The 17,710-nt window shown below is 40.4% G+C and overlaps 1 protein-coding gene across 3 annotated transcripts in view; it reads right to left on the bottom strand.

Moving 5' to 3' along the window:
- Positions 1-17,710, bottom strand: part of VPS45 (vacuolar protein sorting 45 homolog) — a 90,510-nt gene that overhangs the window by 36,729 nt on the left and 36,071 nt on the right. For 2 of the 3 annotated variants that reach the window (XM_017877843.1, XM_017877844.1), the window contains exon 14: positions 988-1,119. In XM_017877843.1, coding sequence (XP_017733332.1) covers positions 988-1,119 — 132 coding nt within the window. Of the gene's footprint in view, positions 1-987; positions 1,120-16,911; positions 17,573-17,710 lie in introns of those variants that run through there. The other variant, XM_017877845.1, reaches the window with a different exon arrangement.

Consider the following 17,710-nt stretch of genomic DNA (forward strand, 5'->3'; position numbering starts at 1 on the left):
TCTCAGGGTCACCAATCTTTAGATTCAACAATCATGTCATGGTTCTCCAGTCTTTTCCTCTTCTACCTTTAGCTGCCAAATTAATCTTCCTTAAACACTGTGGCTTTCTTGTAATCACTGCTTTCAATAATTCCCCATTTTCTATGTAAAAAAGTATAAATTCCCAAGCCTGGCACTCAAGGCCTTCCACAATGATGGCATTCAATCATCTTTTCACTTTATTACACACATTCCAGCTAGTTGACTATTTGCTGTTCTTTGTGTATGTATGTTGCCTTCAGCTTTTATAACTTGTTCATGTGGTTAACTCTACCTAGAATGTGCTCTCCCTCCATATGTCCTTTTCACCCAAGGCTCAGCTAATATACTATCTTCTATGTGAAACATTTGCTAATTTCCCTTAGTCTCTCTGAGAATCCTTGGCCCTTTCATCTGCCTCTCTGGGCACGTATTTTCTTATTTTTAAATCTTTCCTAATAGACAATAACTTGAGGTAGGATCTTTAGATTATTCATCTTTGTATTCTTACTGAATACTTGCTAAGTGAATAAAGTTAATCAACAAAACAGAAAAACTTCCAGACTTCAATACCATTAAGAAAGTCTAAGCTGTGGCTATTAGGTTTCTCCTTCTTTAAAAAAAAAAACAAAAAAAAACAATTTTTAATTTTCCCCCCTTCCTTATGAAGTAGATCCAACTGTTTCTCCTTTTTTGAACACACAGGAAATACAAATTGTTAACAGTGTAAGATGGTTCTTACTTTCTAGGTCTTTGACCAAATTAAGAGATTTATGAACTTTAACGAACTTAACTACTATAGATCCTTTGTTTCACAAATTCTTAACTTATTCTGGAGCTGCAAACACCAGAGAATTTCAGTCTACAGCAGTTTGGTTAGTATTGACCAAATTTTTCCAACATAAAGGGAATTTAAGCTTTATCCTCTGGGAAGGAGGACACAGCTGTAGAATGAATGTTCTCCTTTACCTTTTCGTGTTGTGCACCGTGGTGCCTCCCAGGACAATCCTCACTCCAGGAGTGGTGCGGTTCAGGTTATAAACTGTTAGAGCCTCTTCATAGGTGGCTCCTCCAATTACAAACACAATGATATCCTGAGGTCTGCAATAATGAAGAATGAGATAATATCACAGGATAAAAAAAAAAAAAGACTGTGACTTATATACACAGAGTTTTAATTTCTAAACCTTTTTTTTTTTTTTTTTTGGTGGAGGAAGCAGAATTAAAGCAGAATAGAATAAAAGGTTTAAAAAAAGTTTTAATTATCTGAAATTGGCAGGAAACAGAGCAGGAAATGCTGAATAGTGATTTGCTTTCTGTTTATGAGCGGATGTCTTATAATTTCTGTGCTGTGGATTTCAGAATAGCACAATAGTGTTTGCTGGAACCAAATGCAGAAATATTCTTTTATATTCAAGAGGGTGCAGAATGCCTTACCGTCACATGCTATCAATACAGCACTATTTTATGTTTGTATTAATACTACACATCTCCTTTCATGTATAAGCCCTTTGTCAAATACTTAGTACAGTGCTATTACAATGGCCTCTGTCCAAGGACCTCAAAACATTTTTGAAAGAACTGGCATATTTGGATGTCCCCAAAACATGGGAACTAGAAACATTTAGTATTTTGAGTATAAAAAAAAAAATGGGACACATAAATTAATGGTGCTTCTAGGAACTCCATCTTTTCTTGAAATATTTTTTCTGAATCCTTTGATAAACCAAGAAAAAGAAACCATGGAAACCAAAAAAACCATGAGTGTAGCCGATACTGGACATGTGAACACAGCTCAGTCACTAGCTTTACTTGAGTAGCACTGTGTTGTTTCACTGTTTCCTGTTTCAATCCTTATCAAAATGGCTTCATAACAAAATGAATGTTCCTCCTATCAGCTCCTTCTGTAGATATCACCAAGAAGGAGATCAAATTATTTTCAAAATCATTAATGTTTGTCCTGTTTTTCTTTTCTCATGCTATCAAAAGAAGATAAAATTAATCCTACTAGGCAAATAATTTTGTTAAATCACTCATTGGACACTGAAACTACATCAAGCAGAAGCATCCATTTTTTTTTTTTTCTTTTTTTTTTTGAGACGTTGTCTCGCTCTGTGGCCCAGGCTGGAGTGCAGTGGCAGGATCTCAGCTCACTGCAAGCTCCGCCTCCTGTGTTTACGCCATTCTCCTGACTCAGCCTCCCGAGTAGCTGGGACTACAGGCGCCCGCCACCTCGCCCGGCTAGTTTTTTGTATTTTTTTTAGTAGAGACGGGGTTTCACCGTGTTAGCCAGGATGGTCTTGATCTCCTGACCTCGTGATCCGCCCGTCTCGGCCTCCCAAAGTGCTGGGATTACAGGCTTGAGCCACCGCGCCCGGCCGAAGCATCCATTTTGAATGTTACTGCACAAAACTAACCAGAAACATCTTTAATCAAGGAATATACATGCTTGTGTATAAATCTCAAAAAAAAACCCTAACCCTACATTTCCTTCCTGCTTGTCTCTTTCTAAAATACCTTGAAGGAATTAACTAAGAGAGTATTTGTTCTTGTGGGACCTCACTGAAACAGAATCAGCTATTGTGGCTATTTTGAAATGTTCAGATAGTTTCTAAATTGCAGAGATTCCCCAGTAAAAGTTATACAAGCCCAGGCACGGTGGCTCATGCCTGTATGCATTTTGGGAGGCCGAGGTGGGTGGATCATTTGATGTCAGGAGTTCGAGACCAGCCTGGCCAACATGGTGAAACCGTCTCTACTAGAAATAAAAAATTTGCCGGGCATAGTGGCGGGTGCCTGTAATCCCAGCTACTCGGGAGGCTGAGGCAGGAGAACTGCTTGAATCTGGGAGGTGAAGGTTGCAGCGAGCCAAGATCGTGCCACCATACTCCAGCCTGGGCAACAGAGTGAGACTCCATATTCAAAAACAAACAAACACACCCCAAAAATCCCCCTCCATAAAACAGTTATACAAGCTACCAGTGATGAAGAGGTTGTTATGGTAAAGTGTCAATTATGATAAGGGTCCCCAAACCCAGGCTGAGGACCAATACCAGTCTGTGGTCTGTTAGGAATTGGTGGGGGCACAACAGGAGGTGAGCAGCGGGTATTAAGGCCTGAGCTCTGCCTCCTCGTAGATCAGTGGAGGCATTAGATTCTCATAGGAGTGCAAATCCTACTGTGAACTATGCATGGGAGCGATCTAGGTTGTGAGCTCCTTATGAAACTACTGCCTGATGATAGGTGAGGTAGAACAGTTTTATATTACTTGACTTGTCAGCAACATATGACTGAGGTGATCACTTGTTCCTCCTGGATACACTTTCTTCAATTGGTTTCCAGAAAATTTCATACTTGATTTTTTCCCTTGATACTTTTCAGTATCCTTTGATGGTCCCACTTCATCTCTGTGACCTCTTAATGGTGGAATACTCAGAGCCCAGACATCGGTCCTCCCTTCTTCTTAACTTAAACTCATTCCTTCCATCTGCTCCATTTAGTATAGTGGCCACTTGTCACTTACGGCTATTTAAATTTAAATTAACCAAAATAAAATTAAATTCCCCAGTAGCACTAGACACATTTCAAGTGCTCAACAGCCACACTGACAAGTGGTTACATTACTAATTACCAGAGAAACAGCATATTTCCTTCCCTTGATAAGCACACCCAGTTTTTTGGTTGTAAATACATCTATCTGCTGATGGCTCCCAAATCTCCATCTCCAGCCCAGACCTTTCTTCTAAATTCCAGACTTAAATATCTGTCTACTTGACATTTCCATTTGGATGTTTAATTATTTCTCAACTCAACATGTTTTAAATCCCCAATCTTCCCTCAGCCTGTTCTACCTATAGCTTTCCCTATCTTACTTGATGGTCACTTTAGCCTTCTAGTTGCTTGGGCCAAAAACTTTGGACTCATCCTAACTCTTCCTTTGGGGCAGAAGTGAAGTTGGGGACATAGTGAGAGAAAGAGGGAGAAGCATAAGCCAGCTCACAGAAGACCTCAAATCTCATAGGTCATAGGGGAATCACTGAAAGGTTTTCACAGGTTATCAGGATCAAATTTGCTTTTTATTTTGAGATGGAGTCTCTCTCTGCCACCCAGGCTGGAGTGCAGTGGTGCGATCTCAGTTCACTGCAACCTCCGCCTCCTGGGTTCAAGCGATTCTCCTGCCTCAGCCTCCCAAGTAGCTGGGAATACAGGCACGTGCCACCACGCCAGACTAATTTTTGTATTTTTCAGTAGAGACAGGATTTCACCATGTTGGCCAGGCTGGGGATCTTGAACTCCTGACCTCAGGTGATCCGCCCACCTTGGCCTCCCAAAGTGCTAGGATTACAGGTGTGAGCCACCGTGCCCAGCCAAATTTGCTTTTTTGAAGGATAGTTTTGGCAGCCGTGCAAGAATGAATTGGGTGTAACTGTTGGGAAAAGTTGGAGAATAAAAGGTTAGTGTAAGACTTCTGGGAAGATATGATGAAACCTAGAACTAAAGACATCCTAGAAAGGGTAAAGAGGAGGTACTGGATGTCCAGTCACAAAAAATACATAATCTTCAGTATTTGGTCAATGACTGAATGTGGAGGATAGGGGTAAAGGGGGAGTCCATAACTGTTTTCTGGTTTCGGTAACTAGGTGTAGTGGTTTAGATTTTAGAAAAAGGACATTTACTGAGCATAAGACAAAAACACGTTGTGTTTTAGATACCTGTGGAATATTTTAATGGAGATGCCCACTAGACATCTGCATATTCAGGTCTAGTGCTTTCCCTGAATATGTGGTAGCTAAAGCCATGGGAATAGATGAGTGTTATCTAGGGAGATCATGTAGAATAAGAAGAGAACCAAAAGACAGACTTTTTTGGTGAGTCCCTAACAACCACAAAACAAGTAAAAAGAGTAGCCAGCATTAGCAACTGAGAAGGACATTTTCAGAAAGGTAGGAGGAGAACCAGAAGGGAGAGGTTGAGGGCCAACTGAGTCTTAAGAAGAAAAGAATGGTTAATAGTGTGAAATGATGCAGTGGGGAAAGCAAGGTGAGAATTGAGAGTCCCCTGGATTTACTACTGTGATTTTGCAAGAAATGTTTCAGTGTGTTGTAGTGGAGTAAGAGTTGACAAACAGAAGACAGTAACTGCGGACTTCTTTATCCAAGAAGCTTGGCTATGAAGGGAAGGCCATAACTTACAGGAAAATCTAGGACCAAAGGCTTTAAATTTATTATTTAACGAAAGAAAATTAGTATGATTATAACCTGTGGAAAAAGAAGTCGGCAGAGAAGAGGCTGAAAATAATGGGGTGATGGGGAGAAGAGAGCGAGAGCCAGAGCGAGAGAGCAAGAGAGAGAAAGAAAATAACAAAGGCTTCAGAAGAGCTGGTAGGAAGGTAAAACCAGAGTGGTGGCATCTGACTTTCTGACTGGTATAAGATGATATCTCAGTGTGGTTTTCATTTGCATTTCTCTGATGATCAGTAATGCTGAGCATTTTTTCAAGTGTTTTTTGGCCACTTGTAATTCTTTTGAGGAATGTCTTTTCATGTCCTTTGCCCAGTTTTTAATGGTTTTTTTTTTTTAATTAAGTTCCTTGTAGGATGTGGATATTAGTCCTTTGTTGGAGGCATTATTTGTAGGTTGCCTATTTATTCTGTTGGTTATTTCTTTTGCTGTACAGAAGCCCTTTAGTTTAATTAAGTCCTATTTGTCTACTTTTGTTTTTGTTGCATGTGCTTTTGGGATCTTTTTCATAAATTTTTTGCCCAGGCCAATGTCCAGAGATATTTTTCCTAGGTTTTCATCTAGGACTTTAATAGTTTCAGGTCTTATATTTAAGCCTTTAATCTATCTTGAGTTAATTTTTGTATATGGTTAAGAGATAGGGGTCCAATTTCATTTTTCTGCATATAGCTGGCCAATTTTCCCAGCACAATTTATCGAATGGGGTGTCCTTCCCCATTGTTTATTTTGTCGACTTTATTGAAGATCAGTTGGTTGTAGGTATGTGGCTTTATTTCTGGGTTCTCTATTCTGTTCCATTGATCTATGTGTCTGTTTTTGTACCAGTACCATGCTTTTTAGTTACTGTAGCCTTATAGTATAATTTGAAGTCAGGCAATGTGACTCTGGATTTGTTTTTTGCTTAAAGCACCTTGGTTATTCAGGCTTTCTTCTGGTTCCATATCAACTTTAGGATTCTAATTCTGTGAAGAATGATGTTGGTAATTTAATAGGAATTGTGTTGAATCTGTAGATTGCACTGGGTAATATGGTCATTTTAATATTGATTCTTCCAATCCATGAGCATGGGATGTTTTTCCATTTGTTTGTGTCATCTATGATTTATTTCATCAATGTTAAGTACTTCTCCTTGTAGAGTTCTTTCACCTCCTTGGTTAAATATATTCCTAAGTATTTTGTGTATGTGTCTACTGTAAATGGGACTGCACTCTTACTTTGATTCTCAGCTTGAATGTTATTGGTGCATAAAATATTACTCATTTTGTATGTTGATTTTGTATCCAGAGACTTTAATGAAGTCACTTATCAAGTTAGGGATCTTCTAGAGGGATCTTTAGGGTTTTCTAAGTATATAATCCTACTGAATGTGAACAGAGATAATCTGACTTCCTCTTTTCCAATTTGGATGTCTTACATTTCTATTGCCTGACTGCTCTAGGTAGGGCTTTCAGTATGTTGAATAGGACCAGTGAGAGTGGACATCCTCATCTTGTTCCAGTTCTTAGGGAAAATGCTTCCAACTTTTCCCCATTCAGTATGATGTTAGCTGTGGGTTTGTCATATATGGCTCTTACTATTTTGGTTTATTAAAAAGTCAAAAAACAACAGATGTTGGCATGGATGCGGAGAAAAGGGAATGCTCATATACTGTTGGTGGGAATATAAATTTATATTCAACCTCTGTGGAAAACATGGAGTTAGCTCAAAGAACTAAAAACAGAACTAGCAATCAAGCTACAGGGAGGGGAGCAAATGCACAGGGTACGTCCTTGCTCATGTCCCCTCTTCCTCCTTAAAAACAACAACAAAAAAAGGCTGGGCCTGGTGGCTTATGCTTGTAATCCCAGCACTGTGGGAGGCCAAGGCAGGTGGATCACTTGAGCCAAGGAGCTCGAGATCCACTTGGGCAACATTGTGAGACCCCCAACTCTGCAAAATTTTTTTTAAAAATTAGCCCAGTGTGGTGGCATTCCCCTATAGTCTCAGCTACTTGGCGAGGCCGGGGGCAGGTAGATGGCACTGAGATGGGAGGATCACTTGAGCCTGGGAAATCGAGGTTGCAGTGAGCTGTGACTGTGCCACTGCACTCCATCCAGCCTGGGCAACAGAACGAGATGCTATCTCAAGAAAGGAAAAACAAAAAACAAAAACAACTTACCATTCGACCCAGAAATCCCACTACTGGGTATCTACCCAAAGGAAAGGAAATCATTATATAAAAAAGACACATGCACTCATGTTTATCCCAGCACTATATACAATAGCAAAGCTATGGAACCAACTTAAGTATTCACCAGCAGTGGACTGGATAAAGAAAATGTGGTATATATACACCATGGAATACTAAGCAGGCATAAAAAAGAATGATATCATGTCCTTTGCAGCAACATGGATGGAGCAAGAGGCCATTATCCTAAGTGAAATAACTGAAGCAGAAAAATCAAATATAGCATGTTCTCACTTATAAATGGGAGTTAAACACGGCAGGTACACATAGACAAAAGGATGAAGAGAAGAGACTATGGGGGATTCCAAAAGAGGGGAGGGAGGAAGGGAGATGACTGGAAAATTACCCAGATAGTTACAGACTATGTAAAAAGCAGGAAGATAAGAGGCAGTTAAAGTGTTCAGAAACAATAAAATACTCAAGGCTGAAAGGACATTATATTCACCAAAAAAAATGAAAAATGTAGGAAAGTAATATATATATTTGCTCAAGATAAATTGAATAATGGATTACTCAAATAAATACATTTTATTTACTTAAGTAAATAAATGAATTGCACAGATTATTTTATTAAGAAGAAGGGAGGGAATCTTTCTCTTGCAGGGGTACAGTGACCATCTTGGTGACTAATGGGAAGAATCAGACAGTTAACACCTTTGTTTTGAGCTCCTGATCTGATAAGTCAATTTAAAAAGCGGTTAAGCAGACAAATGAGAGCATCATGGAAAACGATGTCGCTTCTCCATAGCTATCCTCTGACCATCACCTGCCTGGAGAATGTATCTGTCTCTTATGGAAAAGAAAGGCAAGAACCGGGAAGGAACAAATTCAAGTGGGTTTTAGCATAGCAAGAGAACACTGTCCTTCAGTCTGATCATTTCAGGGTGGCAGAGTATTTTTGTACTACTGGAGAGGAAAGAAAATGTCATGGGTGGTAAACTGTGGGTGTAGGTTATATAAATGTAAGGACAAAACCTAGATACAGGGATAGGCTCTTAGAGCTTGGCTCAATTGTATACCTCACAAAGATGACTATGTCACATTAGGTTATGAAAACATTAATAAATGTTTTCCTGAGCCTCCTCCTACTACTTATTCAAGCTGACTTAAGGAAGAACATCTATGAAAAACAATGTTTAAATACCTCTGACATTTTTCCTTTTCATTCCTTTTCCTAGTGAATTTTAAAAGTAGATGTTCTGATGAGGCCAATGGTAAAACATACAGCAAATCTTTTCCATATGATGGTTGAAGCTAAGTGGAATACACAAGTTCAATTCTTTGTATGCATCTTCCTATGCTCTATAATTCACCATAGCAACCAAAGCATTAATTAATGCAGACAGCAAACATTAGAAAACAGCAGCTAGCTCATGCTGTATAGAGATATACAAGGACAATCAAGGATAATATCTTATTTTGTTAAAAAATAAAAAAAATTAACAAATAGGATTTCTGGAAATCATTATTTCTTTCAAAAATTTTTATCTTAAGTTTGGGGGTACATGTGAAAGTTTGTTACATAAGCACATGTCACGGCGGTTTGTCATACATATTATTACATCACCCAGTTATTAAACTCAGGACCCAATAGTTATCTTTTCTGTTCCTCTCCCTCCTTTCACCCTTCCTGCTCAAGTAGACCCCAGTGTCTGCTGTTTCCTTCTTTGTGTTCCTTAGTTCTTATCATTTAGCTCCAACTTGTGAGAACATGCAGTATTTGGTTTTCTCTTCCTGCATTAGTTTGCTAAGAGTGATAGCCTCCAGCTCCATCCATGTTCCCACAAAAGGCATAATCTCATTTTTTTAATGGCTGCCTAATATTCCATGGTGTATATGCACATTTTCTTTAACCAGTCTGTCATTGGTGGGCATTTAGGTTGATTCCATGTCTTAGCTATTGTGCACAGTGCTGCAATGAACATTCGTGCGCATGTGTCTTTTTTTTTTTGAGACAGAGTTTCGCTCATTGCCCAGGCTGGAATACAATGGTACAATCTTGGCTCACTGCAACCTCTGTCTCCCAGGTTCAAGCAGTTCTCCTGCCTCAGCCTCCCAAGCAGCTGAGATTACAGGTCTGCACCACTATGCCCCTGCTAATTCTGTATTTTTAGTAGAGACGAGGTTTCATTACGTTGGTCACGCTGGTCTTAAACTCCTGACCTCAGGTGATCCACCCACTTCGGCCTCCCAAAGTGCTGGGATTACAGGCATGAGCCACCCCCACCTGGCCATGCATGTGTCTTTTTTTTTTTTGAGAGGAAGTCTCACTCTGTCACCCAGGCTGGAGTGCAGTGGAGTGATCTCGGCTCATCAAAATTTCCGCCTCCCGGGTTCAAGTAATTCTGCTGCCTCAGCCTCCCAAGTAGCTGGGATTACAGGCAGTTGCCATCATGCCTGGCTAATTGTTTTTATTTTTAGTAGAGACCAGGTTTCACCATGTTGGCCAGGCTGGTTTCGAACTACTGACCTCAGGTGATCCACCTGCCTCAGCCTCCCAAAGTGCTGGGATTACAGGCGTGAGTCACTGCATCCAGCTGTGTGTGTCTTTATGGTAGAATTTGAGTTATATTCCTCTGGTATATACCCAGTAATGGGATTGCTGGGTCAAATGGTAGTTGTGTTTTTAAATCTTTGAGGAACTGCCATACGGCTTTCCACAATGGTTGAACTAATTTACACACCTACCAACAAGGTATAAGGGTTCTCTTTTCTCTGCAACCTCGCCAGGATCTGTTATTTTTGACTTTTTTTTTTCCCCCCGAGGTAGAGTCTTGCTCTGTCGCCCAGAGCTGGAGTGAAATGCTGTAATCTTGGCTCACTGCAACCTTCGCTTCCCGGGTTCAAGCCATTCTCCTGCCTCAGCCTCCCGAGTAGCTGGGATTACAGGCACGTGCCACCAGGCCTGGCTAATTTTTGTATTTTTAGTAGAGAAGGGGTTTCACCATGTTGGCCAGGCTGGTCTCGAACTCCTGACCTTGTGATCCGCCCACCTTGGCCTCCCAAATTGCTGGGATTACAGGCGTGCTCCACCACGCCCAGCCTATTTTTTGACTTTTTAATGACAGCCATTCTGACTGGTGTGAGATGGTATCTCACCATGGTTTTGATTTGCATTTCTCTAATGATCAGTGATATTGAGCTTTTTTTCATAGGCTTGTTGGCTGCATGTATGTCTTCTTTTGAGAAGCAGCTGTTCATGTCCTTTGCCCACTTTTTTTTTTTTCCATGACAGGGTTTCACTCTTGTTGCCCAGGCTGGAGTGCAGTGGCACAATCTTGGCTCATAGCAACCTCCACCTCCCAGGTTCAAGCGACTCTCCTGCCTCAGCCTTCCGTGGCACGATTACAGGTGTCAGCCACCACTCCTGGCTAATTTTTTGTATTTTTAGTAGAGATGGGGTTTCACCATGTTGGCTAGGCTGGTCTTGAATTCCTGACCTTAGGTGATCCACCTGCCTTGGCCTCCCACATTTTAATGGGGTTGTTTTTCTCTTGTAAATTTGTTTAAGTTCTTTATAGATGCTAGATATTAGACCTTTCTCAGATGCATAGTTTGCAAATATTTTCTCCCATTCTGTAGACTGTCTGTTTACACTGTTGATAGTTTCTTTAGCTGTGCAATAGCTCTTAAGTTTAATTAGATCCCATTTGTCAATTTTTGCTTTTGTTGTGATTGCTTTTGGCATCTTTGACATGAAATCTTAGCCTGTTCCTAGGTCCAGAATGGTATTACCTAGTTTGTCTTCCAGGGTTTTTATAGTTTTGGGTTTTACATTTGTCTTTAATCAATCTTGAGTTGAAATTTTTGAATATGGTATAAGGAAGGGGTCCAGCTTCAGTCTTTTGCATATGGCTAGTTATCCCAGCACCATTTATTGAATGAGTCTTTTCCCCATTGCTTGTTTTTGTCAGCTTTGTCAAAGATCAGATGGTCGTAGATGTGAGGCCTTACTTCTGGGCTCTCTATTTTGTTCCACTGGTCTATGTGCCTGTTTTTGTACCCATACCATGCTGTTTTGGTCACTGTAGCCTTGTAGTACAGTTGGAAGTTGGGTAACGTGATTCTTTCAGCTTTGTTCTTTTTGCTTAGGATTGCCTTGGCTATGTGGGCTCTTTTTTGGTTCCACATGAATTTTAAAATAATTTTTTCTAGTTCTGTGAAGAATGTTGGTAGTTAGATAGGAATAGCATTGAATCTGTAAAGTGTTTTGGGCAGTATAGCCATTTTAATGATATTGATTCTTCCTATTCATGAGCATGGGATGTTTTTCCATTTGTTTGTGGCTTCTCTGATTTCTTTGAACAGTGTTTTTTAATTCTCACTGTAGAGCTCTTTCACCTCCCTGTTTAGCTGTATTCCTAGGTATTTTATTTTTTTGGTGGCAGTTGTGAATGGGATTGCCTTTCTGATTCAGCTTTCAGCTTGGCTGTTGTTGTTGTATAGGAATGCTAGTGATTTTTGTACATTGACTTGTATCCTGCAACTTTGCTGAAGTTGTTTATCAGCTGAAGGAGCTCTGGAGCTGAGACTATGGGGTTTTCTAGATATAGAATCATGTCATCTAAAAACATAGTTTGACTTCCTATCTTCCTACTTGGATGCACTTTATTTCTTTCTCTTGCCTGATTGCCCTCACTAGGACTTCCAATACTTTGTTGAATAGAAGTGGCGGGAGACGGCATCCTTGTCTTGCGCCAGTTTTCAAGGGGAATGTTTCCAGCTTTTGCCCATTCAGTATGATGTTGGTTGTGGGTTTGTCATAGAAGACTTTTTTTTTTTTTGAGATGGAGTCTCGCTCTGTCCCCCAGGCTGGAGTGCAGTGGCTCGATCTTGGGTCACTGCAAGCTTTGCCTCCCAGGTTCACACCATTCTCCTGCCTTGGCCTCACCAGTAGCTGGGACTATAGCCACCCACCACCACACGTGGCTAAATTTTTGTATTTTTAGTAGAGACAGGATTTCACCATGTTAGCCAGGATGGGCTTTATCTCCTGACCTCGTGATCCACTTGCCTCAGCCTTCCAGAGTGTTGGGAATAGATGGCTCTTATTATTTTGAGGTATGTTCCTTCAATACCAAGTTTGTCGAGTTTTTTTTTTTTTTTTTTCTTTTTATGGAGTCTCACCTTGTTGCCCAGGCTGGAGTGCAGTGGCGCAATCGTAGCTCACTACAACCTCTGCCTCCAGGGTTCAGGCGATTTTCCTGCCTCAGCCTCCCGAGCAGCTGGGACCACAGGCGCCTGCCACCGCACCTGCCACCACACCCACCACCACACCCGGCTACTTTTTGTATTTTTTTAGTAGAGATGCAGTTTTACTACATTGGCCTTGAACTTCTGACCTTGTGATCTGCCCACCTCAGCCTCCCAAAGTGCTGGGATTACAGGCATGAGCCACATTGCCCGCCTTATTGAGAATTTTTAACATTATTTCTATATGTGGTTAAGTTAGGTGGAAACACAAACTTTCAAAAGGCAACATTTTATCTATTTTGTGGAGCATTACACTTATGGCTAAAATTGTAATTTTTGAACATATTTACAAATGATACAGTTCTTATGAGCATTTTACTACAAAAAAAGGTCAATGAAAAAGGACTGCTGCTTCACAGAAACAAAAAATAAGCTGTAGTGACAAGATTCTACTACATTTGTGTAAACATGAAAAGTACTTCCTTTTTGAATTGACTGATTCTGGAATGCATGATCATATAGCTCCATTTCCTCACCAAATGAAAATGTTGCTTGCCTTTATCAGAGACAAGAGGCAATTCTAGAGTGAGAAAAAAAAATTAGCTTGAAAAACAGGGTATGCAAGAATCCCATCTGCAGAATGATCAAATCCAATTTGTGGATATAGCTATACTGCCAAACAGCTTAAACACTAATTTAACAGCTAGGGCTAAAAAAATTTTCACCAGTGTTTTTGTTTTGCAAAGTTATGTTCTTGCCACATTTCCTTTGATATTTTCTATTATTATAGCAACAATAAAACCTGGAGTTTCTATTATGATGAGACAAATAATAATAAATATCACTATAATCAAGGACTCTTTTCAATACAATACAGGGCCAAGAAAGTGGCTAGAGCTGATAGTGTGGCCAAGTGAATGCAGAGCCAGAAAGTTTTATAGGAGGATTGTTTATGAACTTCAAAAATCTAAATTTTCTATAGCATCAATTAAATTTATTCTCTGGTTTAAATTTTCCAACTATAAATATTGGCATATCAACTAGAAGAGATGCCTATAGAATTTATTGAACACCTACTATTTGTAAATCACTGTGTTAAATGTTGTGAAAACCCCGAAGATTAACAAAACATAGTATTTACTTCAAGATTACAATACCTAATACAATAACTAAGGAGAAGGATAGATATGTAACTAACTACTGTCTCAATATCCAGAGGTAATGACTATTAATAACTTCTTGATTATTGTTTCAGAAATAGCTACTGTAGGCAGGGCATGGTGGCTCATGCCAGTAATCCAAGCACTTTGGGAGGCTGAGGCAGGCAGATTGCTTGAGCTCAGGAGTTTGAGACAAGCCTAGGCAATGTGGCAAAACCTTGTCTCTATAAAAATGCAAAAATTAGCTAGGTACTATGGCATGTGTCTGCAGTCCCAGCTACTTACAAGAACAAGGTGGGATGGCTTGAGCCCAAAAAGCAGAGTTTGCAGTAAGCTGAAATCACGCTACTGCTCTCCAGTCTGGGCTACAGAGCCAGACCCCGTCTCAAAACAAACAAACAAACAAAAAAGAGAGTTACTGTATTTATACATATATGTGCTTGTAAAAATATATTATATATATATAATACACATACATATGTATAGTCAAGCACATATTTATATACATGTACCCTTTGTTTTGTTTTGTTTTGGGACAGAGTCTTGCTCTATCACCCAGGCTGGTGTGTAATGGCACAATCTCGGCTCACTGCAATCTCCACCTCCCTGGTTCAAGTGATTCTCCTCACTCAGCCTCCCGAGTAGCTGGCACTACAGGTGCATGACACCACGCCTGGCTAATTTTTGCATTTTTAGTAGAAACGGGGTTTCACCATGTTGGCCAGGCCGGTCTCGAACTCCTGACTTCAAATAATAGCCCACCTCGGCCTCCCAAAGTGCTGGGATTACAGGCATGAGCCACTGCACCCAGGATTCTACAGTTTTCTTACCCAAAAGAAATGTTATGGCTGGGCACAGTGGCTCACACCTGCGATCCCAGCACTTTGGGAGGCCGAGGTGGTGGATCACGAGGTCAGGAGTTCGAGACCAGCCTGACCAACATGGCAAGACTACATCTCTACTAAGCTACTCGGGAGGCTGAGGCAGGAGAATCTTGAACCCAGGAGGCTGGGATTGCAGTGAGCCAAGATGGCACCACTCCAGCCTGGGCAACACAGCAAGACTCCATCTCAAAAAAAAAGAAAAGAAATGTTATAACATCCTGCTTTTCTATCCAATATATCTTAGAAAGCTTTGCATATCACCCATGAAGAGTTATGTCATTAAAAAAAAAAGAGGCCTGGCATGGTGGCTCAAGCCTGTAATCCCAGCACTTTGGGAGGCTGAGATGGGAGGATCACGAGGTCAGGAGATCGAGACCACCCTGGCTAACACAGTGAAACCCCGTCTCTACTAAAAACTACAAAAAACTAGCCGGGCGAGGTGGCGGGTGCCTGTAGTCCCAGCTACTCGGGAAGCTGAGGCAGGAGAATGGCATAAACCCAGGAGGCGGAGCTTGCAGTGAGCTGAGATCCGGCCACTGCACTCCAGCCTGGGCGACAGAGCAAGACTCCGTCTATAAAAAAAAAAAAAAAAAAAAAAAAAAGAATACATAGTATTGTACTGTAGTTTAGGTAATCAGCTCTCTATTAATAGATACTTAGCTTGTTCTTAGTTTTTTTTGCTATTACTTCAGTGAACATCCTTGCTTAAGTATCTTTGTGTACTTGCCAGGAATATCTATACAGTAAGCTTTTAGAAGTAGAATTGGCAAATAAGAGTATTTTCAAGTCCTTTGCAGTATTCCTTCTGTTAGGCATGGCCAGAAGGTGGTATAGGTATGTTCTGTGACACTCACTGTAGTTTTGTAACCATTTCTTTGCCTTCTTCCTTCAAAATTTCCACTATTTTAGAAGCTCATAATGTAGTTGCACTGTTTTTTCCTGACTTCCTTTCCTGGTCACTTTTATTCCCTGAAGACTTTAGCTCTGGCTTACTTGTCCTCCTTTTTCTCCTTCTCTTTTCAAGATTTTCAGTGACTTTAACATCACTGTGGATTACTCATTTAACATCCTGGTCTCCTTAGCAATCCTGATCTTTTCTGCTACCCACTACAACCACCCACATTCATGCTTACAATCTAAACTTCTTCGTTACTTCTTCTGAACCCCCTATGAAATCTTGAATTCAAAATATCTTTATCCAATAACTACCTCTCAGCTTCCAATTTACCTATACTAACACTCTTCTGTAATAATTCTTTGGCCTCATCAAATCTCCAATTCATTCACCAATACCTTTCTCATGATCCAATACACTCTCCTCTTGTTTCCATTTCCCCAAATCCTAGTTGGACCCAACTAGTTGCCTTTTCCACGTTTAATCTGAAGCAGTTCAAAATTTCCAGAGGAAAGACACACAATTAGGCTTACTGGCTATATTTTAAATTAATGACCACAAAACTTTCTAGGCATTCAACCTTGCCTAGAACTCCTACTTATATTTCCCTACTAAACTTGATTCCTAGCCTACAGGATGACAGTTTCACAATGTTTTTTCTTTATACCCCTTATGTTAGCTGGTAACCTGGCATATTTTACTGAGAAAAATCAGACATGATGACCCCAGGTTCTCACCATCAAAACTACAAACCTATTGTATCTATACATACTGCTTTCTCTCCTGTTAAAATGAAAGTACCTCTGTACCTATCACAGGCAATCCCTCTATTTGTTCTCTGGATTCCTTAAGGACTTCACTTCTGTAGCACTTTCTTTCTCTTTTGCATTACCTATTTGCTCTTCTTTACTGGGTAATTCTCATTGGGTTACACATATGCTCCAGAACCTCTTTCTCTTGAGCCCACAATCTCTTCTAGATACCACTCCATTTCTCTTCCTCCTTTATGCAATTTTTTTTTTTTTTTGAGACGGAATCTCACTCTGTCACCAGGCTGGAGTGCAGTGGCGCAATCTCGGCTCACTGCAACCTCCACCCCCCAGGTTCAAATGATTCTCCTGCCTCAGCCTCCCGAGTAGCTGGGATTACAAGCTCACACCACCACACCCAGCTAATTCTTGTATTTTTAATAGAGACGGGGTTTCACCATGTTGGCCAGGATGGTCTCGATCTGACCTTGTGATCCGGCCACCTCGGCCTCCCAAAGTGCTGGGATTACAGGCGTAAGCCACCGCGCCTGGCCACAAAATTTCTTAAAAAGTGTCTCCAATTTATCTTATATCTTGTTAACCCCTCTAATTTGGCTTCCAACCTCACTGAAACCAGGGGAGAATATCACCAAAGACTTCCATGTTGCCATATCAGATAGATTTTTTACTTTCTTCACCTTCTTTACCTCTCAGAGTTTGGACACAGTTTATTACTCACTTGCTCTTGATGGCACCATGCTTTGCTGGTTTTTCTCCTACCTTTCTGCTTCCTCCTCAGTCTCCATTGCTGGCTCCTTATTCTCTACTCAGTGCTTAGTTCCGGGCTCTCTTATTTTCTCTTTTTTATGCTTTTTCTCTAAGTGATCTTATCTAGTTCCATGGTTTTAATATTACTAATATTTTTGTTGACTCTCAATATGTGACATTTCTACTTGTTATCTAATAGGCATCACCAACTGAACAACAAAACTCTGTTTCTCCTCAAAGCCTGAGAGTTATTCTTGACTTCTCTATTACCCTTGTTCCATAAATCTGTGTCATTAAATACGTCTATTGATTCTGGCTTCTCTCTCGGCCTCCTACCCAAACCACCTCCATTTCTCACCTGGACTACTGCAGTTATCTCCTTAGTAGTCTCTCTGCTTCTATTTTTGCCTTCAACAATCCATTCTCACCACAAATGATCTTTTAAAACACAATTAAGTTCATGTTAGTCATATGCTTAATTCTTCAATGGCTTCCCATGACATTAAAAAAAAAAAATCTCTTTACTAGGGTCGTCGAGAACCGATGTGATCCAACCTGCCTCTCTTTCAACCTCTT

The sequence above is a fragment of the Rhinopithecus bieti genome, unplaced genomic scaffold, assembly GCF_001698545.2.
Source record: "Rhinopithecus bieti isolate Rb0 unplaced genomic scaffold, ASM169854v2 scaffold_10548, whole genome shotgun sequence".
NCBI lineage: Eukaryota > Metazoa > Chordata > Mammalia > Primates > Cercopithecidae > Rhinopithecus > Rhinopithecus bieti.